The sequence below is a fragment of the Panthera pardus genome, unplaced genomic scaffold (assembly GCF_024362965.1).
Source record: "Panthera pardus isolate Hobbes unplaced genomic scaffold, ASM2436296v1 HiC_scaffold_3, whole genome shotgun sequence".
In the NCBI taxonomy this organism is placed as follows: Eukaryota; Metazoa; Chordata; class Mammalia; order Carnivora; family Felidae; genus Panthera; species Panthera pardus.
This window is the reverse complement of record NW_026526876.1, coordinates 32979192-33005475: the sequence shown is the minus strand read 5'-3', so window position 1 is coordinate 33005475 and position 26284 is coordinate 32979192. Positions and strand designations below refer to the sequence as shown.

The window sequence follows — 26284 nt, the reverse complement described above, 5'->3', positions numbered from 1 at the left end:
CCTTCTCTGGAATCCCCAGTCTTTCCCCTCCCTACGGCTTTGCCGCTGAGGTCACAAAAAGCTGTGTCCCCAACCCACGTAAACACACATACACACGCACACCCACATTTACATTTACTTTTTTAATCTAGAGTCTCAAAAGATGACAAAGGCAGAGCCAGAAGGCATCTCCAGCTAGTCCACCCCTTCCCTCCTCCCTTTTTACAGGTGAGAAAACTGAGGCCCTGGTTTGGGATTTCCAGAGCCCGGGGTTTCCCGGCACTCCCACCCCCATCCCCGGCCACTCCAGAGCCTGCTGCCCGCCGGTCCGGGGCCGCCGGCTAGGGCTGCCTGGGACTCCCGGGGGACCCCGCCGTCGGGGCAGCCCCCAGGCGCGGCGCCGCCCAGCCTCGCCTCCAGGGCCCGGCCGCGGCCGCCGCTGCGCACTCGCGGGGGAGCCAGCGACCGAGGGCGGAGGCAGGGAGGGAGCGACAGAGGCTGGGAGGGGTGTTGGCGAGAGCTCGCGCGCTGTGTATGGTCTATCGGAGGCAGCTGACCTTCGAGGAGGAAATCGCTGCTCTCTGCTCCTTCCTGTAGTAACAGCCGCCGCCGCCGCCGCCGCCGGGAGCCCGGGCCGCGAGCGAGAGCCGCGGGGCTGACAGCCGGCCCCGCCGCCGGACGGCTCGGCGCCACCAGGTGGGTGGCCCGGCAGCGCGTCCCGAGCGGCGCACGCGGAGATGGGACGCTCGACTCCCGCCCCGGCCCCCCCGCGACCCCGGAGCCGGAACCCGACGGCCGGCCGGGGCGCGGGAACCGCTGTCCCGGACCGAGAGGGAGCCTGGGCGCGGGCGCCGGCGCGGGCGCGGACGCGGGACGCTGGCCGCGGACCGAGGGAGGGGGCCGAGGGTGGGCGCCGTTCCGGCCCGCAGAGGGCAGGGGGCGCTGTCGCGCTGGACAGTGGGAGACCGTGAGGCACGGCTTGGGGTTGGGGGGGCGGTCAAGGCGGCGTCTGTCACCGCAGCTCTCCCTTCTTAACCACCCCAGCCACGTGCCCGCAGGGACCGAGCCGTTCAGTGGGAGCCGTCGGTGCCGTTGCCCTAACTTTGGTCTGGAATGATACACACCCCTCCCGCCAGAAATGGGGACTCGGGGTTCGAGGCAGGGTGGGGGGTACTTGCAGCCCTACCTAGAGGGCCCGTGGGCCTCCGCGTCAAGTTTCTCTTTCAGTTTTCTAGCTGTCCCCCTCTGGGGAAGCCCCGGTGGGGCGAGGGGAGAGGAAGAGGGGGAGGGCACCTGACTTTCGAGAGCCCCTCCCCAAGCCTCCGCGGGTTCCTTGTTGGAGGGCAGAGCGGCCTTCCCCTCCTCACCGTCTTTCTTCCCGCACAGGAAAGCTTGTCTGTGGGAGGGGAGGGGCCTGGCCTGACCGCGGTCCAGGGACGGGTGGGCATGGCAGGGCCAGAGACAGGCCCAGCCCTTGCCTCTGTTGTGGAGACGCCTCTGCAGCCCTCCGCTCGCCCTAGGTGAACGGACATGGCGGGCTGGATCCAAGCCCAGCAGCTGCAGGGAGATGCGCTGCGCCAGATGCAGGTGCTGTACGGGCAGCACTTCCCCATCGAGGTTCGGCACTACTTAGCGCATTGGATCGAGAGCCAGCCGTGGTAGGTGCCCCTCCCCTGCGCCATGCTCTGCGGGTCCCTACCACCCACCCAGGCCCCTTGACCTTTAGCTCTCCTCTTTGTGGTTTCGAGTGATTCTAGTCCCGTCTGTCCCTCCGTGCAGAAGGGGTGGTGTCCCTGGGAAAGGGGAACAGGGAAATGGGACCCTGGGAGGGGAGAGGGGGTGATTCTGGACTCTGATGCTTATGGAGTTGCTGGGAACAAGGCTTGTGGGTTCTGGAGTGCCCTTAGCCTGGAGCCTGGGATTTCCCAGTACCTCTTGGTGCCTGACCTCCCTGCCCAAGGAAGCACAACAGTAGGCTTCTCTCCTCTGCCCTGCCCCAAGGGATGCCATCGACCTGGACAATCCCCAGGACCGAGCCCAGGCCACCCAGCTCCTGGAGGGCCTGGTGCAGGAGCTGCAGAAGAAGGCGGAGCACCAAGTGGGGGAAGATGGGTTCTTACTGAAGATCAAACTGGGGCACTATGCCACGCAGCTCCAGGTGGGTGTGAAGGCTGGGTCATCAGCAGGGAAGCAGTGTCTGCCTTCTCTTTCCAGCCTCAGAGCCCCTGGGTTTTTTCCTGGCCTGGTCACTGACTCACCATGTGACCCTGAGCTAATCGGCAACTTTTCTGCTCTTCAATTTCCCCCACCTCCTCTTTCTAAATCAGACCTGTCAAATTCCCTTACCAAAACACAAAGCAAGGGGTAGGGTGTGTTTGTCCCCAAGAAGAGGAAGATGGGCATTCTAAACAGATCGAGCAAAAAGGATGGAGGTGGACTGAGTCCAGGTTCCTTTGCTGGAGAAAAGAAGACTGACAGCTCCTAGAAATGAGGGAATGAGTGAGCGGGGGAGGGGCAGAGAGAGAGGGAGACACAGAATCTGAAGCAGGCTCCAGGCTCTGAGCTGTCAGCACAGAGCCCGATGCAGGGCTCGAACCCATGAACTGTGAAATCATGACCTGAGCTGAAGTGGGACGCTTAAGCTGAACCGACTGACCACCCAGGTGCCCCCTCCTAGGACTCTTTTAAAGGTGGGAGGACCGCTGAAGTCTGTAGTTGGGTAGGAGAGGAACAGAGTTGCCCTGGAGGCAAGAGCTGGATAAAGGAAGCTTTAATGAAGGATTTAGATGCAAGAGGAACCTTCTCCTACACTGGGGGTTTAGGGGAGGAAGGGGGAGGAGTATAGAGGAGAGAGAAAGTTTCTGTGGAAGCAGGAAAAAGGTGTAGGTGATAAAATAATCACAGTCAAGCATTTATTGGAAGTTAACTTGTATTTCTTAGAGAGCTCTTCTTAAATGCAAGCAGCAGGGTGCCAGGGAAATAAAAAGTCCATCCCAGAAGAGGGAGGAAACAGGAGAAAGCTGGAAGAGGAAAGCAAAATAGGAACCCAGGGCCAGGCGTATGGTAGAAAGTACGTTGACCTTGGCATTGGGTGCCGCAAGTCTTGAGTCATCTGCAAACCCGTTTGCCTCTGGGCAAGTACTTAACCTCTCTGAGCATCAGTTTTCTCATCTGCAAAATGCGGATAATAGTTTCTGTGTGTGTCATACTGTCTATATAGTCCAAGGAGATGGCAGATTGGAAGTGCGTTGTAAACTGTGGGTTTCTAAACCAAATGTGAAGATCTGGGAGGGGAAATCGAGTCAAGGAGAGATAAAGATGTCTGTTGACGGCTCCTGAGGTTTCTCAGGGAAAGCCAAGGCAGAGGCTGGAGGAGAGGAAGGTGGTGGGGAGCACGTGGCACTGTGATGGCATAGTGGGAGTGGCGGGTAGCCAGTGGTAACTGCCATTGGGTTCTTTCAGAACACGTATGACCGCTGCCCCATGGAGCTGGTCCGCTGCATCCGGCATATTCTGTACAATGAACAGAGGCTGGTCCGAGAAGCCAACAATGTGAGTGTCCCATGGGTGTGGGGAGAAGAGCTGGGAAGTCCTTCCACACGCCTTTTTCTCTAGACACAACTGTGTGGGTTTTTTTTTTAATGTTTATTTTTGAGAGAAAGAGAGAGAACAGGGGAGGGGCAGAGATAGAGGGAGACCCAGAATGCAAAGCAGGCTCCAGGCTTTGAGCTGTCAGCACAGAGCCCGACACGGGACCCAAACTCATGGCCAATGAGATCACGACCTGAGCCAAAGTCAGACACTTAACCAACTGAGCCACCCAGGTGCCCCAACACGACTATGTTTTATAAACGCTGGCAAGACAGCACCAGGGAAATAAGGGACATGGACAAGTGTGAGAAGCAGCAGTGCATGAAGGTACAGTCCCTGGCTTCATGCCCCGGGTTGGCCACTTACTAGCAGTGTGACTTGAGCCTCTGTTTTTTCAATTATAAATGGGGATAGTAATAGTATCTACCTTGTAGAGTTAGTGTCAGGATTAAATGAGATACTGTGTGGGCCAGGGATAGACAGACCAGTGAAACAGAAGAGGAAGCTCTACACACACACACACACACAAACACACACACACACACACACACACACACCTGGAAATTCAACCCACGTTATAGATGGCATCACAAACCACAAGGGAAAAGATTTATCATTTTTTTTAATGTTTATTTTTGAGAAAGAGAGAGCATGAGCAGGGAAGGGGCAGAGGGGGGGAGGGCAGAGGATCTGAAGCAGGCTCTGCACTGACAGCAGAGAACCCGATCTTGCTTGAACGCAAGAACCATGAAATCATGACCTGAGCCAAAGTCAGATGTTCAACCGTTGAGCCACCCAGGTGCCCCAAGATTTGTGATTTAATAAATGGTGCTGGGGGTGGTGCTCCTGGGTGGCTCAGTTTGTTAACCGTCCAACTCTTGATTTCAACGCAGGCCATGATCTCACAGGTTTGTGAGATCAAGCCTGGTGTTGGGCTCCGTGCTGACAGTGCAGTGCCTGCTTGGGATTTTCTCTCTCCCTCTTTCTCAGTGCCCCTCCCCTGGTCTCTCTCTCTCTCTCTCAAAAAGCAAATAAACATTAAAAAAAAAAAATGGTGCTGGGGTCAAAATTAGAAATGTTCTCCGGTGGTGCCTGGGAGGAGACATGGGACTTTCTGTGTCAGAAGAGCTAACCCTGGCAAGCTCAGAGGCGAGGCCCAGAGAGGCAGAAAGGGCCTCACCCCCCAAACTCTGCAATCATGAAGGCATTGAACACCTGCTCGGACAACAGGACAAACATTTTATTATCTGCAGTAAAGCCAGATGACTTTCACAAAATGACATCACTCGGTAAAGACCAGAGAATAGTGCCTGGAGCTTATTTATTTGTTGTGGTGGACACCGATTTCAGGAATTTTCCAGTTCATCCAGTAAACATTTATGGAGGTCGTGGCTAGGACTAGAGAAACAGATGAAGGCCCAGTTCCCACCTAAAAGGAATTCAAGAAATGATAGATTCTCTAGGGGTAAGCTGGGTACTAAGGAGGCACATATGGAAAAAGTACCTAACTCTGACTGGGGCAGCCTGGCAGGGGGATGTCCTGGGAGGACAGGGACATCTAAGCTATGGGGGTGGGGGAGGGAAGGGGAAGAAGAAAGAGACAGGAGCAAAAGTAACAAAGTATATGTGTGGGCAGGAAGGCAGGAACCATCTTAACACATTTGAAGGATTGCAGGAACCCCACCCCCCACCCCGCCCTGTCGTCCTGGGGAGAAGGGGGCCACCTGGGGAACCCCAGTGGGTAAAGCCAGAGAAGAGGCAGAAGGCAGGTCACAGAGTCTTTTGGGAAAACTATTGTGTCCCTTATTGACTTATTGCCACCACAGAGCTATCTGTAAACATATGAATGAATTTAGCTCCAATTAAGAACTACCTGTCTATGTACAGGTGTTGTCATGGTCAGGGGGGAAATGATTCCTTCTCCCAACCATCAGGCTGTTCTTGAGAACCTTTGATTTTGGTTCCACCTACCCCTTGGGGATTTTGTGGTACACAAAATAGACAAGGTCCTAGCACCTGGGGAGCTTACATCTTAGTGCATGGGGGCAGACACGAAAGAAAGAAACACATATAAAATCAAGACACTTTCAGATAAGAGTGGTGTTATTTTAAATTGGCCCATCAGGGAAAGTCACTCTGAAAGGGTGCCAGTTGAAATGCCCCCCTTGGGAAGCTTTGGTGCCAACATGTTCCAGAGTAATGGAACAAGTGCAAAGGCCCTGAAGCAGGAACGTGTTTGTGTATTTAGGAACAGAAAGTAGCCGGTGTGCTTGGGCAGCAGTGGAACTGGGAGTGGAGTAGGCAGAGGCTATCAGCTAGCTCAGTGGAGGCTGTGGAAGGAGTTTGAATTTTATTCTGCGAATAGTTTACTGGAAAGACCCTGAAAACTTCGTCTCCCCTCAGCCAGATGTTGAAGGAATAGATCAGACTAGGTCACCCACATGGCCAGATCCAAGAAAGTGTTATTGGTACCTTCCCTGTAACTCCCCTCAGTTACAAGAATGTCTTGAGTGAGGACACAGATGATGTGCATTCACACAGCTTTGTTCCCCACTGTGTCCCCAGCATCTCACATGGTCCATGGCATTGGATCGCTGAGTGAATGTGGAATGAGGGGTCATCATCATTAGTAGGAAAACCCCAGGTTTCCTGCTCCTGGGACATACTGAGTTTTAGTCTCTCCAAAGAGAGTTTAGGTGGACCCTGTTTGGGCGAGTCTGGTGGAGGCCAGGACCACACTAGAAATTTCTCTGTGCTTTATGAAGTTGCCATAATCTGCCAGGTCACCTGCTTCCCTCCTTCTTTCCAACTCCGCACCAATTCAGGCAAATGACTAGCCTTCCGACTCAAATTACCCTTACCTCTTACCCTAGATTTGAACTTTGCAGTCCAAAGTATTAGCGCTCCCCAAGGCCTGAGGTTTTCTGCCATCCTCACCGTCCAGCTCACTGCTGCCCACACTCTCCCCCTGATGTCCCCAGGGTAGTTCTCCAGCTGGGATCCTGGTGGACGCCATGTCCCAGAAACACCTCCAGATCAACCAGACGTTTGAGGAGCTGCGACTGGTCACACAGGACACAGAGAATGAGCTGAAGAAGCTGCAGCAGACTCAAGAGTACTTCATCATCCAGTATCAGGAGAGCCTGAGGATCCAGGGTGAGGCCAGGGCCGCCTGGGTGGTGTGTGTCGTGAGGACAGGAGTGACAACCACTTTGTGAGCTCCTGCAGGGTTGGGGCAGTGTCAGCGTCTGTCTTCATAGAAACCTTACCCAAAGCTTTAGAGAGGTAATGGACCCTGTGATTGAACCTGTGCTGTGGGCCAGGCTTCGGGCCAAGCCCTTTGCGTGCATTTTTCAATCCTACCTTTACAACAGCCCCAGGAAGTAGGTAGCTGTATTATCCCTGTTTTGCAGATGATAAAACTGAGGTTCCAAGAGAACAAGTAATTTGGCCCAGATTGCTTATAAGTTGCAGAATTGGGGGTGCCTGGCTGGCTTAGTGGGAAGAGCACGCGAGTCTTAATCTCAGGGTTATGAGTTCGAGCCCCATGTTGGCTGTAGACTCTACTTAAATAAATAAACTAAAAAAATAATAATAAGTTGCAGAACTGGATCTCAATTACAGATATGTCATGAAATCCCTGCACTTTACTAAATAATATTCTCTCCCTAATTGTCGGTATTCAGTGACTACCCCAGTGAATGAATGAATATGGACAAAGTGTTTCCCATTCAGGGGAGGACTTAGGTTGGGAGTCTCCTCGTTGAACCAGGCTGGGGACAGGCAGAACTCCAGAAATGCCCTTTCTTGAGCCTCCCTGATAGGAGATGGAGCTGGAGGGAAGAGATTACAGTGGAAAATTCTCCTGTCTCCTAGGGCTGTAGTTTGCCAACGGCTGTCATGATAAGCATGTGGGGAAACAAAATTTAACTCAGAGCCAATTAACTTCAGGTATAATTTGAGAAGACTTGAGACAGGGCCCATCTTCCCCCAATTCCAGACTGACCCCAGAGCTGTTCCATCCCAACCTAGCGAGAATAGGAAAGTATCAAGTGGCCTTTGCTTTTGTTCCTCTTTCTGTACCTTCTTAAGATAAAACCTTAGGTCATTGACTTTACACCTTTCTTCTTTTCTGATAGGTATATTTAGAGCTTTAAATTTCCCTCTAAGCAATGCTTTAGCTACATCTCATGATTTTAGATACGCTGTACCTTCATAGTTACTCAGTTTGAAGTATTTTCTCTCTTTTTCTAAGAGATTTTATTTTTAAGTAATGTCTACACCCGACGTGGGGCTCAAACTCACAATCTCAAGATCAAGAGTCACATGCTCCACTAACTGAGCCAGCCAGATGCCCAGTTTGAAATATTTTCTAATTTCTTTTCTGAATAATTATTTTACCCCACATTATTTAGAAGTGTATTGTCTCTTAGAACTATATATTTGGGGTTCCTTTTCTAGATGTCATATCATTGATTTCATTTGCTTTTTATCATTGAATTCCACGATTGTCAGAGAACATACTCTGTATGATCTCAATTCTTTTAAATTTAACGAGACTTGTTTTATGGCACAGCTTATACTCTAGCTTGGTGAACATATCTTTTGGGCTTCAAAAGAATGTATGTCTCACAGGTTGTTTCATTTAAAAGTAGCAATTTTAGGGGCGTCTGGGTGGCTCAATCCTTAAGCATCTGGCTCTTGGTTTCTGCTCAAGGTTCCTGAGTTCAAGCCCCACCAAGCTGATAGTGTGGAACCTGGGATTCTCTCTCTCCTTTTCTTCCTGTCCCTCCCCTGCGCACCTGTGCTCTCTCTCTTTCTCTCTCTCAAAATAAGTAAACTTAAAAAATATATTATATTTAATATTAGTGGACTAAACACCTCATTTTTTTTTTTTCAACGTTTTTTTAATTTATTTTTGGGACAGAGAGAGACAGAGCATGAACGGGAGAGGGGCAGAGAGAGAGGGAGACACAGAATCGGAAACAGGCTCCAGGCTCCGAGCCATCAGCCCAGAGCCCGACGCAGGGCTCGAACTCACGGACCGCGAGATCGTGACCTGGCTGAAGTCGGACGCTTAACCGACTGCGCCACCCAGGCGCCCCTAAACACCTCATTTAAAAGCAGAGATTGTCAGAAAGCACATGAAAGCAAGACTCAACTATATGCTATCTACATTTTAAATTTTAATTAAAAAATTATTTTAAGATTTTTTTTTTTAAATTTTTAAGTATTTTCTATACCCAACATGGGGTTCGAACTCACAACCCCAAGATCAAGAGTCACATACTCTACCCACTGAACCATCCAGGTGTTCCTACATTAAAATGTTTTAAATGTTTATTTATTTTTGAGACAGAGACAGAGAGACAGAACACAAGCAGGGCAGGGACAGAGAGAGAGGGAGACAGAATCTGAAGCAGGCTCCAGGCTCTGAGCTGTCAGCACAGAACCTGACATGGGGTTCGAGCTCACAGACTGTGAGATCATGACCTGAGCAGAAGTTGGCCACTTAACCGACTGAGCCACCCAGGTGCCCCTTAAATAAAAAAAAAAACATGTATAAAGATATTCTGTGCCAAAATAGAATAAGAAGTCTAGGGTAGTCATATTAATACCTCACAAAGTGTACTTCAAGACAAAAAGTATTATCAGAGATGAAGAAGGACACTTAATAATTATTAAGGTATTAAAAAGATAATAAATTTCTATGCATCTAATAACAAAGCTTCAAAATACACAAAGAAAAACTATTTAAAAACTATTTAAATACTATTTAAGCTCTCCTCCTTTCCCTGCCCTGTTAGTTTTTTCAATACTCTGGGTTCCTCAACAGATTGCCTAAATCAAAGTAGATGTTGAGTAAAAGTTGGTGGGATGATTCTAGCATGTTTTCTTCATCTGAATCCATCTCAGACTGATGCAAGAGAGAGGGTGGCCCTCTTCCTAGATTAGGGAACGGGAGAATTCAGGCTATTAGTTCTACCCAAAGCCTTTGGTTGATAGTACTTCCAATCCTATTCTTGGGTTTTCTGTTTCCTATTTATGGATATGGGTTTGATTCTGGTTTGGGTTTGTACCCATCACGCATGTCAGTTCAGTCTCATGTATCAAGTTCACCCATCAGAAACACAGGCTATCATCTGTTTGTGCAAGGGGAGGCTCAGCTCCCTCCAGTGGAGCAGAAATTGCCTCATGTCTGCTGGCCTCCCTCCCAGAAGCTTCTGCAAGTGCCAGGAGAGACCTAAGTGAGTCACCTGCATAGGGAGGTTGGGCCCAGGTGTGGGGCTCACCACCACCTCCCTGGGGGTGGGGCCAGGATTTCCGAGGTGGCTCCAGACTGCTCTGCTGTGTTCCAGGCCTGGACAGTATTCTCTCTCAGTCCCCGAGAGTGGACTCCAAACCATATTTCCAGTTGTCTTCTAGCTCTGGGCTTTTCCTGACTGTTAGAGTTGCTTTAGTCTGTGAGTCCCAGCTTGTGTGTCCATGAGGCAGGACATAGGTCAGTGTGAGAGGGCCCTCAGCGGCCTGCCAGGAACTTGCCCAAGACGTGCTGATGCTCACCTCCTCTTGACTCAGCCCCAAGCAAGGACACTGGAATATTCTTTTTTTTTTTTTAATTAGATAGACTGCACACCCAACATGGGGCTTGAACTCACAACCCTGAGATCAAGAGTTGCATGCTCTATGGACTGAGCCAGCCAGGCACCCCGACACTGGGATATTCAAATAGGTGATTGGCAAGGCGTAATAACCCCAGCATTTAGGATAGTGGTTACCTTTGGAGGCAGGGACGGATGTGCAAGCAGGGAAGGATGTACAGGTAGTTTTCAACGTGGAAATGTTTGATTTCTTTTTTTTTTAATGTTTTGTTTATATTTGTGAGAGAGAGAGCATGCATGTGCACACAAGCGGGGATGGGGCAGAGAGAGGGGGGCAGAGTTTCCAAAGTGGGCTCTGTGCTGACAGCAGACAGCCCGATGTGGGGCTAGAACTCACAAACCATGAGATCGTGACCTGAGCCAAAGTCAAACGTTTAAACGACTGAGCCACCCAGGCACCCCGAGAAATGTTTGATTTCTTTAAGCCGGGTTACTGAAAGACAGGTGTTCCTTGCATCATTCTTTCTGCCTTCCTTGGGTCTTGAGAATTTCATAATAGATGTTTTGTAAGAGGGTACTGAGGCCTCACCGATTCCCCTTTCCTGCCATGGATGAGCTTCCCAGCAGCTAGTGTGGAGAGAATCTGCCTCCCTCTCTGGCACCCTTGGGTGCTAGAACCTTCCCTCTCCTGAGAGGATCTTGCTGCTTTCGTGTTGCCAGTGGGCCCTGGACATTCTGTCTCCCCGTCTCCCTCGCCTTTTCCCTTTCGCCCCTTCTCTTTCTGTCCCTCTCCCTCCCTCTCTCCCTTTCTCCCCCTCTACCCCTCTACCCTTCTGTCCTTCTCTCTTCCTTGCCCTCTCTCCTCATCTGTCTCTCCCTCTCCCCCTCTCTCCTCTCTCCCCTCTCTCCCCTTCTCCCCCTCTACCCCTCTCCCCTTCTGTCCCTCTCCCTTCCTTGCCCTTTCTCCTCGTCTCTCTCTCCCTGTCCCTCTCCCTTTCTCTCTCTCTCTCTCTCTCCCTCTCTCCGTCTCTTCCTCTCTGTCTCCTTCCAGTTGGTCAGCTGAGCTCACGGTGACCCAACCTGGACAAACAAACACGTTAGGCACCTCCCAGCACCTAGAGAAATGCCTTCTTCCCTAGGAGAGACTGCTGTGCTCCCGGGGATGGGACAAAGCTGGAGATGGGACAAAGCCAGCAGGCAGGGGCTGCCCTGAGGGGGCTCTGATGTGTGGGGTGGGGCTGAGCGGCTACTGGTCTCTGTCACCCTTTAAGCCTGCCCTGGGACCCCCTAACCAGTAAGGACACGCTCATCCCTGCAGCGTGTGCGTGCCGGGCAGTTCCTTGAACGTGTTCTGTGTTCCCACATATTTAGTCCTCAGCCACCCACCGAGACAGGGGCCAGGATTCTCCCATTTTGCACATGGGCAAACTGAGGCACAGAAGCGTGATGCACGAGTTCACCCAGTTAGTAAACGGTGAGGGCACACATCAAACCAGGCAGTGAGGCTCCAAGCTGGACCCCGTGTGGCGTGAGGAGGTCTGGGCAGCCAGCTGTGTAGACTGAGGTGGGAGGGGAGGCCGTGGGGCAGGATCCTCCTCAGCTATACCCTCAGGTTTCCACCTACACACCCCCAGGAGGGGAGATCAAAGGCGAGAGGCCAGAGACCAGAGCCTGCTCATCTGTGGCACCCTTGGCTGCCAGAAGCCCAGCTTGCCATCGGTCAGATGTGTCCCTTGAGGGTCTGGCCTCCAGAACAGGTGTGTGCGTTCCCCTGGGCTTCCTGCAGGAAGCTGGGAGATGATGGTCATGGGTGTCCTGTCCCCTCCTCTAGCTCAGTTTTCCCAGCTGGCCCAGCTGAATCCGCAGGAGCGCCTGAGCCGGGAGACGGCCCTCCAGCAGAAGCAGGTGTCCCTGGAGGCCTGGCTGCAGCGGGAGGCCCAGACGCTGCAGCAGTACCGTGTGGTGAGTGGGATCCGCGTCCTCTCCTCCCAAGCCTTGAGGTGCACATCCCAAGGGGCGCGGGGAAGCCGAGAGAGGGCGAGAGCCAGGAAGAGAGCAGGCCCCAGCAGAGCTGGAGGCCAGATCGTTCTCTCCCGTGGGGGGCGTGTGAGGCAGAGCAGGTTGGGAAGAGGGGAAGGCCTGGGCCTGGGGCCTGGTCCCTGGCCCCCAGCCCTGCCTCCCGAGGCCTGCAGTTGGGCGTGTTCTCCCCACTTGCCTTCAGGAGCTGGCCGAGAAGCACCAGAAGACCTTGCAGCTGCTGCGGAAGCAGCAGACCATCATTCTGGATGATGAACTGATCCAGTGGAAGCGGCGGCAGCAGCTGGCGGGGAACGGAGGGCCCCCCGAGGGCAGCCTGGATGTGCTGCAGTCCTGGTAATGGTGTGTGGGGGGGGTGGCGGGGGGCAGGAGGGGGCGGCAGGGGCTGGGAGTGGTGCAACCAGCTGCTCGTTGTGCCTCCTGCGTTTCCATGAGCAGCCGGCTCCCTCTGTCCTGCGGCAAGACTTAGTTCACTAGGGGTTCTGGTTCCTGATGCGGACTTTGGGGCCCCCGTCTGTGCCCCCTGCCCAGGAAGGGAGTCACCGTGCTGGGGAGTGGGGCAGGGCTGGGTGTGCAGAGTGAGCTCGGGCCGATTGGACCCAGTTCAGGCTTGCTGCCTCTGTATTTCTCTGTGTTTCTGGAAGGCGGGCGCTCTGCTCTGCTCCGCTCCGTGGTCGGGAGTGGCGGCTTAGGTGCAAAGCCTTCCTGGGTGAGGGTGGAGCTGGGTCTTGGGGCGTTCTCCTCAGACCGGAGCCTCCCAGCCTCGAGCCTGGGGGATGGCGTGATGCCATTGTCCTCCCGTTGGCCTGGGGCTCCCGTGCAGGTGCGAGAAGTTGGCCGAGATCATCTGGCAGAACCGGCAGCAGATCCGCAGAGCTGAGCACCTCTGCCAGCAGCTGCCCATCCCTGGCCCAGTGGAGGAGATGCTAGCTGAGGTCAATGCCACCATCACAGACATCATCTCAGCCCTGGTGACCAGGTAATTCCTGCCTCGGGCCACACCCAGCCCCCGTGCGGTTGGCATGGGGGAGGCAGGCGGTGCTTTGCTGATGGTGGGGGTGAGGGTGGGTGGGCTCTTGCTTGAGTCCTTGTCTCTGTTTGCCTCGGGTCCCCGTCCCCGCTCTGTCCTCAGTTGCTTTAGCTGCTTGGTGTTGACCTTGCCCAGTTTCTGTTGTGGACACCATGTGGACTGCCCTTGTCCCCCGCAGCCCATGCCAGCTGCTGAGTCGTTTCACTGCCTCCCCTCCAGCCATCTCCTCTGACTCTCAGTGGCCTCCCTGGGAACAGGGGCGGTGCCATGTGCCTTCATTTGCCTGCTGAGCCCCGGCAGCCTCCCTCCACAGGGGAGCCAGACCCTGTGCCCTGAGCCGGCATCATGTCTGGTGTGGTCACTTGTGTCCCCGCAGCACATTCATCATCGAGAAGCAGCCCCCTCAGGTCCTGAAGACCCAGACCAAGTTTGCAGCGACGGTGCGCCTGCTGGTGGGCGGGAAGCTGAACGTGCACATGAACCCCCCCCAGGTGAAGGCCACCATCATCAGTGAGCAGCAGGCCAAGTCACTGCTCAAGAATGAGAATACCCGCAAGTACGTGTGACCCCTTCCCTGCCTTCCCCTCCCCAGGCTCTGGACTGGGATCTCAGATCTACTCTACAGCTAAGGTCCTGGACATTGGGGACAGCCTCCCTCACTGCAGCCATGGACCAGTGTCTCTCCAGTTCATCCCGTCTGTCCTGTTGTATACTTTGTTCTGCTTGACACATAGTAGGTCAACGTGGGTTAAACTGTTGGGGTGTTCAAGTCCTTGGGCTGATCACTGGGACGTAGCTGCAATCCGTGCAGAGTTTGGCTCTGTGGTCACCCAAGCCAGCAAAGCAGGCATCAGTCATGAGAAACGTAGTGCATTGGACAGGAGAGATGTAGGGCTCTGTGGAAGTGAGATTGGTAGTTGTGGGGCAGAATGATAGTCTCTGGACGCAGGACCAGTGAGGGTGGGTAGTGAGAGCGTGTGGAGAGAGGAGAGGGAATACCTTCAGACACAGAGAACATGGGCCTTGTCTGGAAGGAGAGCATAGAGCAGGTTGGCACGGCTGGAGAACCTGGGGTCCAGGGATGAGGGCCGGCCCCCCACAAAGGATTCAGGGAATGAATGAACGGACGAATGAATGAATGAGGGAGTGAATGAGTCAAGTGGGAGACCTGGTCCCATGCGTTGAATGTCTATTGTGGGTTCTGGGAATGGGATGATAAAGAAAGCGAAGAGGTTCTCACTCTCTTAGAGCTTACAGTTTGGCTGGGGAGGGAGATAGTTATATGCTTTTCAAAATATGGTGGTGTCAAAACGTGATAGATTCTCGAAAGATAATGAAAACAGAGTGATATCATAGTGTCTGGATAGATGTGCCATCACCACCCAGGTGGTCAAGGAAGGCCTTTCTGAGGAGATGTTTGAGTTGAGACCTAAACCAGAAGGTCAAGAGTTTCTGGGCAACGGGAAGAGCAGGTGCACCAGTCTTGAGGTAGCAGCAAGTGTGCATGTTCAGCAAACAGACAGGCAGCATGGCTCGGTCCTGAGTGAGGGGAGAGGAACCCACTGAGGCCAGGGAGCTGGGCAGGGTTTGACCATGACCATGGGATCCTTGTGGGCTGTGGTCATGGTTGTTGTTGTTGTTTTTTGTTTTTTTGTTTGTTTTTTAGAGAGGGCACAAGCGAGCAAGGGGCAGAGAGAGAGAGAGAGAGAGAAGCAGGGCTCACCCGAAGCGGGGCTCAAGCTTACCTGATGCGGGGCTTGAACTCACCAACCCTGAGATCGTGACCTGAGCCCATCTGATGCTTAGCCAATTGAGCCACTGAGGCGCCTCTGTTTTTTTTTTTTTCTTTTAATGTTTATTTTGAAAAAGAGAGAGTGCACGAGTTGGGGAGGGGCAGAGAGAGAGAGAGAGAGAGAGAGAGAGAGAGAGAGAGAGAATCCCATGCAGGCTCTGCACTGTCAGCACAGAGCCCGATCCTGGGCTCGATCTCACGAACTGTGAGATCATGACCTGAGCCGAAACCAAGAGTTGGATGCTTACCCGACTGAGTCACCCAGGTGTCCCATGGTTTTTATTTTAAGTGCACTAGAAGCTGCCAGAGGGCCCTGAAGACCCCCACGTCAGTTCCAATGCTGAGGGAATTTTTAACCTAATGACAGAGGCCCAGACTTTGGGTAGACTTTGAAGACTTTGCTGTACCCTCAGGTTAATGAGAAAGTAAGCCCGAGTCACGGCGAGGAACACTCTCAGGGGATGGGGCAGGGGCTGCTGGCAGGGCTTTCTGGCATGAACATCTGGCTGAGGGAGCGCATAGAGCCATGCTCCTGGCCTGGGGCCCATGTGGCGATGGGGCTCCCCTGTCCTTCACAGCGACTACAGTGGAGAGATCCTGAACAACTGCTGTGTGATGGAATACCACCAAGCCACCGGCACCCTGAGCGCGCACTTCAGGAACATGGTGAGGACAGGGCCTGAGCCCTGGAGGGAGGGTCTGCCCAGGGCTGAGTGCTCATAACCAGCCGCTTCCTCCTCGTCCCCCTCTGACCTCCCACTCTGCAGTCACTAAAGAGAATTAAGCGTGCTGACCGGAGGGGCGCAGAGTCTGTGACGGAGGAGAAGTTCACAGTCCTGTTTGAGTCTCAGTTCAGTGTCGGCAGCAATGAGCTTGTGTTCCAAGTAAAGGTGAGGCCCCGCTTCTGCCAACCCCCGAGGGTCACCCAGAAAGATGAAGACCCACCTGAGGCCACCTGGCTGGTTTGGGGAAAGCCAGAGAGCTCTGAATCCTCACACGGTCACGGACCATTTAGCCGTGAGGCTGTCAGAAAGCCTGCTCGCTAGGTTATATAAGCTGGCACCAGCCACAGAACTTAGGCCATGGACCAAGAAGAAATGTGTTCTGGTTTTTTTTGTTTGTTTGTTTTTGCTTTGGTTTTGTTGGGAGGGCCTGTGGGTGGGATTGTGGGTGAGGAGCGAGGGCTGGGAGTCTTGCCTACGTGAGGGCAAGGTGGTGGTCGTGTGCCTTCTACGTTCACTCCTTTGCCATAGACTCTGTCCCTTCCCGTGGTTGTCATCGTTCATGGCAGCCAGGACCACAACGCTACCGCCACTGTGCTGTGGGACAACGCCTTCGCTGAGCCGGTGAGTACTCGTGGGACCGCCACTTCTGCCCCCTCCAGGCCCTAGGAGTCTCCCTGCGTCAGCCCCAACCACTTGGGGCCCTGCTGGGTGGTCCCCTGCCAACCCCAGGGCCACACCAGAGCTGAGTGAGTTGAGGTGACGGGCAGCTGGTGTGAGTGCGCTGCCCGTGGCATGTCCTCGGCTCCATCTGGGCTCCCGGGACTCGGGACTGGGATCTCCTGGGTCTGTGAGCTTACTCAGCCTTTGGGCTCTGGTCTCTGATCTTCCTTTGGCTTGTGTTTTGGGTCCCTGATCTCTGTCCCGGACGCCTGGTCTGGGTCTCTATCACTGCGTGTCTAGCCCCTCTGCCTTTCTTTTGCTTGTGTTTGTGTCGCCTTTGCTGAGTCTGTCTCAGTCCCTTCTTGCATCTCGTGGTATCTGTGTATCTGAGTGTGTGTGTAAGTATTTCCTACGCCTTCAGTCTGCCTTTTCTTCTCTCCCTCGCAGGGCAGGGTGCCATTTGCCGTGCCCGACAAAGTGCTGTGGCCGCAGCTGTGTGAGGCGCTCAACATGAAATTCAAGGCCGAAGTGCAGAGCAACCGGGGCCTGACCAAGGAGAACCTCGTGTTCCTGGCACAGAAACTGTTCAACAGCAGCAGCAGCCACCTTGAAGACTATAATGGCATGTCCGTGTCCTGGTCCCAGTTCAACAGGGTGAGGGATGCGCCGCCAGAGTGGGACCAGTCTTTCCCCACCTCACAGACAGGTTACTGGCTTTGGCCAGCACCCCATCCTTCACCCCCAACTGCCCTCTCCTACAACCGGGAGAGACGAGGGCTAGTACCCCAAGGAATGGAGGCAGGGGGCAGCAAGAAAAACGCACTCAGCTCTGAGAGCCAAAGCAGAATAATGGAAGGAGCTGGGGGGCTGGGAGTCAGGATCCTTGAGTCCCTGTCCTAGATATGTTAACTAAGTGGCCAGGCCCTTCCCTTCTCTGTGCCTCAGTTTCCCCATCTAAACCTTTGGGCAGAAATGACTTCGGAGGTCTTGCCCAGCTTGGACAATTCTAGGCAACTCCTACCCGCACCCCTGTGTCTGAAAGGCAAGAGGCAGTTTCCCCTCTCGTCCCTAAGCTACAGGTTGGGGGCCATGTCCATTTATGGACCGCTGGAGTGCTGGGCAGGTAGGATGAGGAACTGGGAGAGGGTATTTGTGAGGACAAGAGGGCACTGTTTCCTGGGCCACCTGTGACAGCGGGGCCACATACCCTGACTTGGGGTATCCTGGGGGCTCTCAGGAGAACTTGCCGGGCTGGAACTACACCTTCTGGCAGTGGTTCGATGGGGTCATGGAGGTGCTGAAGAAGCATCACAAGCCTCATTGGAATGACGGGTGAGAAGCGGAGGGGCCTGGGGGTTGGGAGGGCATGGGTTCAGGGGACACGGGCTGCTGGCCCGGGAGTGACACTGTATGCTCCGTATTTCTAGGGCCATCCTAGGTTTTGTGAATAAGCAACAGGCCCATGACCTGCTCATCAACAAACCCGATGGAACCTTTTTATTGCGCTTTAGCGACTCTGAAATCGGGGGCATCACCATTGCCTGGAAGTTTGACTCTCGTGAGTGCCCTACTTTGCCCACACTCTAGCCCAGGAGCCCTGACGACCATTTCCTTGCTTCCCATTCTCCACCAGGCCTGCATCCTTGGAGGGTTCCCCAGGGGAAAGATCAAAACAGACCTCAAAGTAGAAGAGTGTTGCTCAGAAATACATTCCCTTTCTACTGTTTTCCATTGCGGAGAACCTAAGATCACTGGCCCCGTAGCCTCTGGAGTTGCCAGGGGACGTCTTCAGCAGTTCTGAGTTCTCCCTTCTCTGCCCTGCCCTAGTCTTGCTGGTATCGACTTGCTTGGTTTGCCGGGTAGAATGTTCTTGCGGTCACTTACTCGCCTTATGCCCAGGAGCACAAGACAAGGGGGAGGGTCGCAGAGCAGGCTAGTAATGGCCCAAATGTCTCTGCAAGTCAGATCTCAAACCCCATCGCCCTGACCCTCCTCTTGAGGGCGGTGAGTGGTGGGAACGAGCTTGTCCTTTTCACAGCTGACCGCAACCTTTGGAACCTGAAGCCGTTCACCACGCGGGACTTCTCCATCCGGTCCCTGGCTGACCGGCTGGGGGACCTGAGCTATCTCATCTATGTATTTCCCGACCGACCCAAGGATGAGGTCTTCTCCAAGTATTACACCCCTGTGCTCGGTGCGTCCTGCCCTGATACTCCCGAGCCCTTCCTCAGCCCGTGGACAGAGCTCTCGGGGGCTTAGGCAGCCGTGACTCCTCAGAAGAAGCCAGGGGCCATTTCCCCCAGGGGGGCTGGGTCCATGGTTTGGTGCCGAGCATGTGGAGAGGGTATCGGGGCTCACAACTGAAGAGGGCAAACAAAGCTTCTGACCCGGCTTTCTCCCCAGCTGGGTGGATTCTCACGTCTGCACCCCTGAAGGAGGAGGCTGCCCCACTGGCAAAGGAAGGGGGGGTAATCATACCACAGATAGTGCACAACTCCCATCTTAATCAGCTGCTCTCACGGCTCCCCACCCTCAAACCTACCTGTAAGGGGAGAGTAGGAAGCAAAATGGACAGGTTTTTCTCCTTCAACCTGTCCCCAGTCCACTGTTGGGTTTGCTGCTTTGTGTTGATCCAGTTTCCTCGACAGGGGTGGGGCGGGGAGAGAGAAAGCAAAGGACCAGAAAAGGGAGCAGGAGAAGGGATGAGATTGAAGCCAGAGTTCTGGGTGGCCGTCAGGCTGGGTCCACCAGCAGGTGTTTATGGGAGTCTGTGGGAAATCTCATCCCCGCTGAGCCCCGGCAGTGGTGCGGGTGGGAGACCGACTTCATGGGGTAGGTTCCCCTTCCTGGGAGCGCCCAGACACTTTGGTTCTCATCACCCACCCACCCCCCCCCCCCGCCACTCCCCCCACCCCGGCAGCTAAAGCGGTGGATGGATACGTGAAGCCACAGATCAAGCAAGTGGTCCCTGAGTAAGTGTCCAGGGTCCAGCCCTGGTCTCCTGCTGCCTCCTCTCTCTTCCCCCTGGGTTCCCCTCACTGTTCACTGCTGCCCCTCCCGCTCACAGGCCCGGTGGGGCCCAGCACCCCCTGGCCCCCTGAAACCTGGCTCAGCCCTGGAGAGGGAACTGAGCTTAGTCTCAATGGGACCAGGACCCAGGACCCCACTCCCGCAGCCGGACCCCCAGACCCAGGGGGCGCTTTGTGCTTCCACACCCCAAAGAGATGTAAACATGCCCCCTGAACCCTCCCCAGGTCAGCCGCTGCCCTGAGGTCCCTGAGGCTTCTCCTGTTCCTCCTGCAGGTTTGTGAATGCGTCTGCAGACTCTGCCGGGGCCAGCGCCACCTACATGGACCAGGCCCCCTCCCCAGCCGTGTGCCCCCAGGCTCATTATAACTTGTACCCACAGAAGTAGGTTGTGTTCTCTGGGGCTCCGCAGGGAGGAGCTGGGGCTGGGGCTGTGTTCTCTGGGGCTCAGGCTGGGCCCCGGGGGGCTGGTGGACAAAGGGACCCAGAGCTCCTGTAGGTCTGAGACCACCCAGGCCAGGCACCAGCATATGCCCCGGTACAGGGAGGGAGATCAGCTGGTAAAAAGCATAGAGAATAAGCTGTATATAGCAAGGTCCTCACTCCTGGTGCTGACTAGCTGTGTGACCTTGGGAAAACTATTGAACCTCCCAGATGCTCTGTTTCCTCATCTTTAAAATGGGGGCAAGAATACCTTTCACATGGGATTGGGGTCAGGATTGAGGTAAAGCATTTAGCTCAGGTGAGGCTGTTGTAAGGACGGCTACAGACGGGATGGTTGTTCTTAGGAGTTGAGTGTTAACAGGGTATTAATTGCTTCTCTCTGGAGTTCCCAAGGTAGAGAATTAATTCTCTTCTGGGCTGTGGGTGGCCCCAGCTGGATGTCTAGGTACCTGGGACATACAAGCTACAGTGGGATGATGACCGTAGGCTCGAGGGTCACAAAGACTGCAGTTCCAATCCTGACTCCGTTTGCCAGCCAGGGGGCCCTGAGCAAGTTTCCTACCCTGGTCGAGCCTCAGTTTTCCCCTCTGTAAAGTGGACTAAATACCCATCTTACAGGTGGCTAAGGATTGGGGCAACGTGGTTAAAAGGCCACTGTAGACAGCCTATGACTGAATGGAATGGCGTTGTGGTGGGCAGAACTCCCTGACCCAACCGCCTCGTTGTGCAGAGGAGGAGAGGGACAGGGACAGGGGAGATGAACTCTCTGAGCCCACTCAATGAGCCAGCGAAAGTTGAGACTAGCGCTTGAGTGTCTCCCGGTGAGCCAGTGACTGACGTTTTCAACTTGGAAATGGTGGTGGTGTCCAGCCAGAGCCGGTCCTATTCCCATGAGGCTGTGGTCTGAGCGGGGAGCGGGCCAGGGCCTGTGACGCATGCCAGCTCCCTCCGACCTCCCGCTCTCTCTCTCTCCCAGCCCTGACCCCGTCCTTGACCAGGATGGAGAATTTGACCTGGATGAGACCATGGATGTAGCCAGGCATGTGGAGGAACTCTTACGCCGCCCGATGGACGGTCTGGACCCCCGCCTCTCCCCGCCTGCTGGTCTTTTCACCTCTGCCCGAGGCTCGCTCTCGTGAATGCTTGAATCCCCCACTTCTCTTTGGGAACAACGCTCAGTGTGAGGGGTTCATATGAACTGTGATGTTAGCATTGCTGTGCATACTGATGCCTCTGCTGGCAGCACATGTGCAGGTGTGTGTGTGCACGGGCGCACGAGGTGGGCCTGCCTTGCCTTTGCCCTCTGGGTACGTGGTTGCGGCGGCACCACCACCTTTCTCTTCAGATCAAGGCATCCCAACAGCCCGCCGGGCCCATCTCTGTTGTGGAAGGGGGCTCAGCTTCCTCTGCTCGATGCAGGCAAACCTATTCCGCCGCCGGGGCCTTTACTGCCTAGCAGCTGTTTGAATGAAATTAGTCAAGAAGGGGCACGGAGACAGGTTACTGTCTCTAAGCTTAAGTTTTGCTCCTGAGTTAGAAGCTTTGCCTCCCAAATGCGCGCATACGCTTTTGTGTACGTGCATCTGTTCTCATGCACGTGTGTTGGTCTATTGATTCTTTCGCTCGGGAGGCTGGGGTTCAATTTTGTGTAATATTTTATACTTCACATAATGAATATGGACTCGAGACTTTTTGTGAATGGAGAGCTTATCTAGACCACGGCCCTCACACAGCGCAGATGGGTCATTTGAGTCTGGGTCTTTCAGAGCTGCTCTGAGTATGTAGCTTCTTAGCCTCCTGGCGTCCAGCCAGGAGACTTGGGCGTCCCATCTGTGGTGCTGTTGCCCGGTCCTGCTATCTCTTTTCAACCGCTATCCACCCCCCCACCCCCGCCCCGTGCACCCGGCCCCAACCTTCTTTCCCCGACTGTCTGCAACCTTGGTTGCAGGAGAGGTGGGAGAGGGGCAGGGACTGGTCTAGGCCATGGCAGGCAAACAGGGGCCCAGGGACTTTGCAGGGTGGATCCCCTCCCCTCCTGGAAAAAAAACCTGCCGCAAGAGACAGCCGCAGACCAGCCGCACGCTGCCTGCCTGTGGAGCCTGGAGTGAGGGGTAAAAGCTGATCTCGTTCCCCCTCTGCCTGGAACAGGCCTCGTCACAGTCGCAGAACGTTGAGGTCTGAGAAGGCCTTGCTCCCGACCTCACGAGCTCCTCCCTCTGGGGCAGCAGGTGGCGGGCGGAAGGTTGAGTCTCAGGTTTAAACATCTCTGAAGGAAGGTGGGGACGAGAAGAGGGATTCTTGTGTACTTTGTACATAGGCCACCAGTGTTTTTGAGTAAAGTATTTTTTTCATAAATTTGCTGGTGTGGCTCTTAGTTGGGCAGCCTTGGGTAGTGTGGGGGGCGGTCACTGGAGCCAGAGTTATTTTCTTTCCTCCCGTGTGGCTGATGCCATACCCTGTACTCTGCTCCCTTTTCTGTGTGTCAAGGGTGCCCACCACCCCTGGAACGCCGTCTGTGCTTCTCAGGAGACGAAACTAGGGTTTGAGGCCTGGGGAAAGGTGGGGCAGGAATTCTGGGGTGGAGGCAAAAACCGTGCTTGGGGCTCGCCTTATCAGCTGCTGCTATAAGCAATCCTGAAGTCTTTGGCCCAGGGCCAGGCCAGTGCCAGGGGCAGCAGAGAACCTCACCGTGTTCCCTTCTCCCCGGGCCTCTTCCCGGACACCAGCAGGTGGCACCATCCCGTTGCCACCAGCGTCTTTCAACCGGCCAACCAGCAACCTACCGGGAGGGAAGGAAGTTGGGCCAGGAGGATGGTCTCCCCATTTGGGCCCCCTGGCACGCCGCCGCTGCTGGTCCAGGGGAGGTCACTGAGGCCCTTGGGGGAGCGGGCTGGGGAGCCAGGACCTGCTGGTGAGGTTTCTTCAGAGCTCAAAGCAAGGGAAGAGGGGTTTGCAGTCTGCCCGAAGGAGGCGTAGGGGCCCAGCGAGGGGGCTGGCGGGGGTAAGGAGGCAGGGAAAGCAGCCGCTAATCTCCCCTTCCATCTCTGCAGGGGGAGGCGGCTGGCTGCTATCTCACGCAGCGGCGGTCTCCATGGCACTCGGCACAAGGGGAGGGGGTGGGGAGACAGCCGAGTGGGCGCGTTGATGTCTGTGAATTATCACCACCCGCTGCCACGCTGCCGGAGGCAGCCCGTTAAGTGCTTACGTCCATCCCCACTGAGAGAACTGAAGAGAGAGTGATAATGGAACAACTGTGGAGGGGAGGCCTTGGGTGGGGTGGGAGTATCTACACCCCAAGCCCCCTTTGGTAGCTTATCTGACCCCAGACAGGTTGGTGCAGCTTGCGAAGGCCCGAGGAGAGAGTGGGGGGAAGGAAGAGGGAGCAGGGAGGCCTCCCCGGAGACCTTTGTGCAGAAAGAGTACAAACCTGGCTCCTCCCGTCACCCCTTACCTGGAAGCTGCCGGCTGACCTGAGATGGGGGTGGCACCATGCCCCAGAGCTGGGCCCCAGGGCGTGGGCTAAGGTAGCAGCCTGGGAGCAGGGGCAACCTGGGAGCAGGCTCAGCCTGGGTGTGAGGCCCCCCCCAGAACTCAGGCAGGGGAAGGGGACTCGCCAGCAGCCAGAGGCAGAGCTGCCACGCCCTCAGACAGTTCCTATATAACTTTTATTTCTGGAAGTTAAAGTAGATACAGCAATATACAAAACAAAAACAAAAACAAAAACTCCACAATAATATAAATTTTTACACTATGAAGTATACATTGGAATTTGACGCAGTGACCGGGCCAGTGGCATACAAACCACTGCGCCGGCAGGTTGAGCCATCTATGGGAACCCCTTGGCTGGGCGGGGGACGGGCAGGGGGAGACAGTGGAGAGAAAGTGGGCAGGTCCTGGAGGGCTCCGTTCTTTTAGGGAGGGGCCAGTCTCTGCCCCTCTCAGAACTCTTGCTACTATCAGAGTTAAAACCTGATACACATGCTACCTCAAAGCCATGAACGTTACAATATCTGCTCCAGAGGAGCCTGGATCCTTGCCCCAGGTCCCTCTGATCTAAATCTCTCAATTTCTGAGTTAAGCTTATTATAAACTGAAGAGTGTTGCTGGAGAAGGGAGACCTCTGTACTACCTCCCAACTGTTTCTAGGCAGGACGACAGGGATGGCCGAGCGCAACCTGTTTGTCTTGGAGAGAAGGTCCTCATCCCCTTAATTCTGAAACTGGTGAGTGTGGGTAAAACAGCGCTCCACAGAAACTCTGACCGACTGAGATAAGGTGGTCTGGGACCACCCAAGCTAGTCGGGCCTCTGGATTGGGGTGTGTGTGTGGGGGGGGGGGTGGACCAAATATCAGAGACCATGAAGTGTTTCGAAATGCACAGTAAATGGGAGCTGTTCTCCCTCATCCGCGGGGCCTCAATGGGGAGGAGATGGTCACCAGCACTGGGGGGAGGCCGAGGTGCACACCCTCACACGAGGGACAGACTTCAAGTTTATCACTAAGCCTTTGCCCCTGGGTTAACCACGTGAAGTGATTAAAGGTGCCTCGGGAAACCACCAAGAAACCAGGATAAAAACCATATTCCCTGAGCTCAACTAGACCCTTGGCTGGGGCCCCACAGTCTGAGTCATGTTCGATCTCTAACTCTCACCTTCTTATTCCAGGATTCCTAAAGCAAACAGGACAAGGGGGCCTTCAGACACCGGAAGGAGCCATACACAAGGGGGGTCAGGTGGAGAAGGAGGAAGGATCATCCCATCCCTTATAAGGCACCCACAGGAACAACTCAGGCTCTGGAACAGGAGCACAAGTCCAGGCAGACGGGGGACAGGTTGTAAGCACTCCTCTGCGCAGCCTTACCTACTAACAGGCCGACACATTAAAGGGGAAAATAAAAACTTTGTTTATTAAAAAAAGTCTAGAATGTTTCGGTTGTCCTTCAACCTTCCTATGTCAAAACCAAAGGCCAAGCCACAGCTTCAGATGTCTTTTAAAGAGCTGGATCTGAAGCCCATTTCCGGATTTCTATAAATTATCAGCCTGAAGAAAGCTGAATGCCTAAAGCACCAAGAAGGCTACTGACTGAGTTTTCTTAAATACAGAAAAGGCTATGCCGATACAGTGTTTTTTTGCCCTTGAAAAAAAATTTTTTTTTTTTTTTTAATTTAAAAAGAAACCTCGGGGCTGTGAAAGTCCTATCTTCTATTTGGATGTTAGCAAGGTTAAAAGTGCAATGTCAGCAGTAGCACAGCTACAGGCAGCCTGTGGCGGCCGCTCGCAGGAGCAGGCGGAGGGCTGTGCGGGCACCGGGAGGCACTTGTCTAACAACGCAAGCTGCTGAGAAAGGAGGGCAGGGGAGCAAGAAAAGACAAGAACGTTTCCTTTCTCCCCCTCTTGCCACCCCTTCCGCATCCCCTGATGGCCGTCTCAGAGAACACGTTTCTTATTTGCATTTAGGTCAAAGCGTATCACTCACATTCATTCATTTCTCTATTGTGAAAAGTGCCCAGGTCGCTCAAAGGTAGCAGGAGTAGGAGATTTAAAAAAAACAAAACAAAACAAAACAAAAAACCCAACAAAACAAACAAAATCTGGAAGCACAGAGTTAGAGGAGTTTCAGACGATCTGGGGGTTGGCTGTTTAAGGGGTGGTGGGACACAGGGAGGTGCCTCCGTCATCTCTGTCTGCAGCCTCAGCCCGCCGCTCCTCACATTGGGGAGGTGGCGCACTCCGAGGTCAACTCCATGTCGAACGTGAGGGATTCTGGGGGGGGAAGACCGGGAGAGCCAGTTCAGTTGCCTGAGCCCCAACAGCTGGCAGGGCACCCCCGTCCCCCGCCCGAGCCCTTCAAAGGACAGAGGCTCAGCCCACTGCCCCCACGGCCAAGACAGGGTCGGATCGTCCAGATTTACGCTCCTCCCTACAAAGTCTTGCCTTCTGGAAGGGCTCAGTCCCCTTCTTCCCTTAACTCGTTCCCAACCGTCCACATGTAAAGAAGATCTAAGGCTGTCCCGTTGAATGTGGCCACCTGGAAACACAGGTGGCTACCGAGCATCAAAATATGGCTAGTCCCAGTCGAGGTGGGTGTAGCTGTGAAACACCTAGCACGTTTCAGAGACTTAGCACAAAAACAAAAATCTCATCAACGTTTTCTTACGTGTTAAAACGCTAGCGTTTGGGATTTACTGGGTTACAGAAAATGTATCATTAATGTTAACCTCCCTTGTTTCTTTTCACTGGTTTTAATATGGTTATTTAAAAAGTCGCACTTACGTGCGTGGTGCACGTTTGGTTTCCAAGGGACAGCGCGGCTCTAGGACCTCTCTCTACCAGTCTGCGTGGCCAGCTCTGGGCTCTGTGCGTGGGACCGTGGGCCCGGCACACAAAGGGGGCACACT

At 54.3% G+C, this 26284-nt stretch overlaps 2 protein-coding genes across 10 annotated transcripts in view; one reads left to right on the top strand and one right to left on the bottom strand.

The window, feature by feature from the left end:
• The first annotated feature begins 576 nt into the window (after positions 1–576).
• Positions 577–24812, top strand: STAT5A (signal transducer and activator of transcription 5A). Of its 5 annotated transcripts, XM_053893076.1 has the most exons (21): positions 577–675; positions 1500–1637; positions 1981–2137; positions 3442–3531; positions 6552–6726; positions 12004–12134; positions 12394–12545; positions 13033–13188; positions 13616–13795; positions 15610–15697; positions 15799–15921; positions 16285–16377; positions 16864–17070; positions 17654–17748; positions 17844–17974; positions 18455–18610; positions 19337–19388; positions 19720–19827; positions 20864–20961; positions 24034–24109; positions 24551–24812. In XM_053893076.1, the coding sequence occupies exons 2-20, from the start codon at positions 1510–1512 to the stop codon at positions 24096–24098; spliced, it is 2385 nt and encodes a 794-aa protein (XP_053749051.1). In that variant the 5' UTR covers positions 577–675; positions 1500–1509; the 3' UTR covers positions 24099–24109; positions 24551–24812. The 5 variants fall into 5 exon arrangements, with proteins under 5 accessions (XP_053749051.1, XP_053749053.1, XP_053749056.1 ...); XM_053893078.1 differs by lacking the exons at positions 19337–19388; positions 19720–19827; positions 20864–20961; XM_053893081.1 differs by lacking the exons at positions 19337–19388; positions 19720–19827; positions 24551–24812 and having other exon boundaries at positions 24034–24125.
• Positions 23534–26284, bottom strand: part of STAT3 (signal transducer and activator of transcription 3) — a 68736-nt gene continuing 65985 nt past the window's right edge. For all 5 annotated transcript variants that reach the window (XM_019435360.2, XM_019435359.2, XM_019435358.2 and 2 more), the window contains exon 24: positions 23534–25649. Coding sequence is in view for 3 of the 5 variants with exons in the window: in XM_019435358.2 (XP_019290903.1) it covers positions 25594–25649 (56 nt within the window). In the remaining 2 variants the exon portion in view is untranslated. The remainder of the gene's footprint in view (positions 25650–26284) is intronic.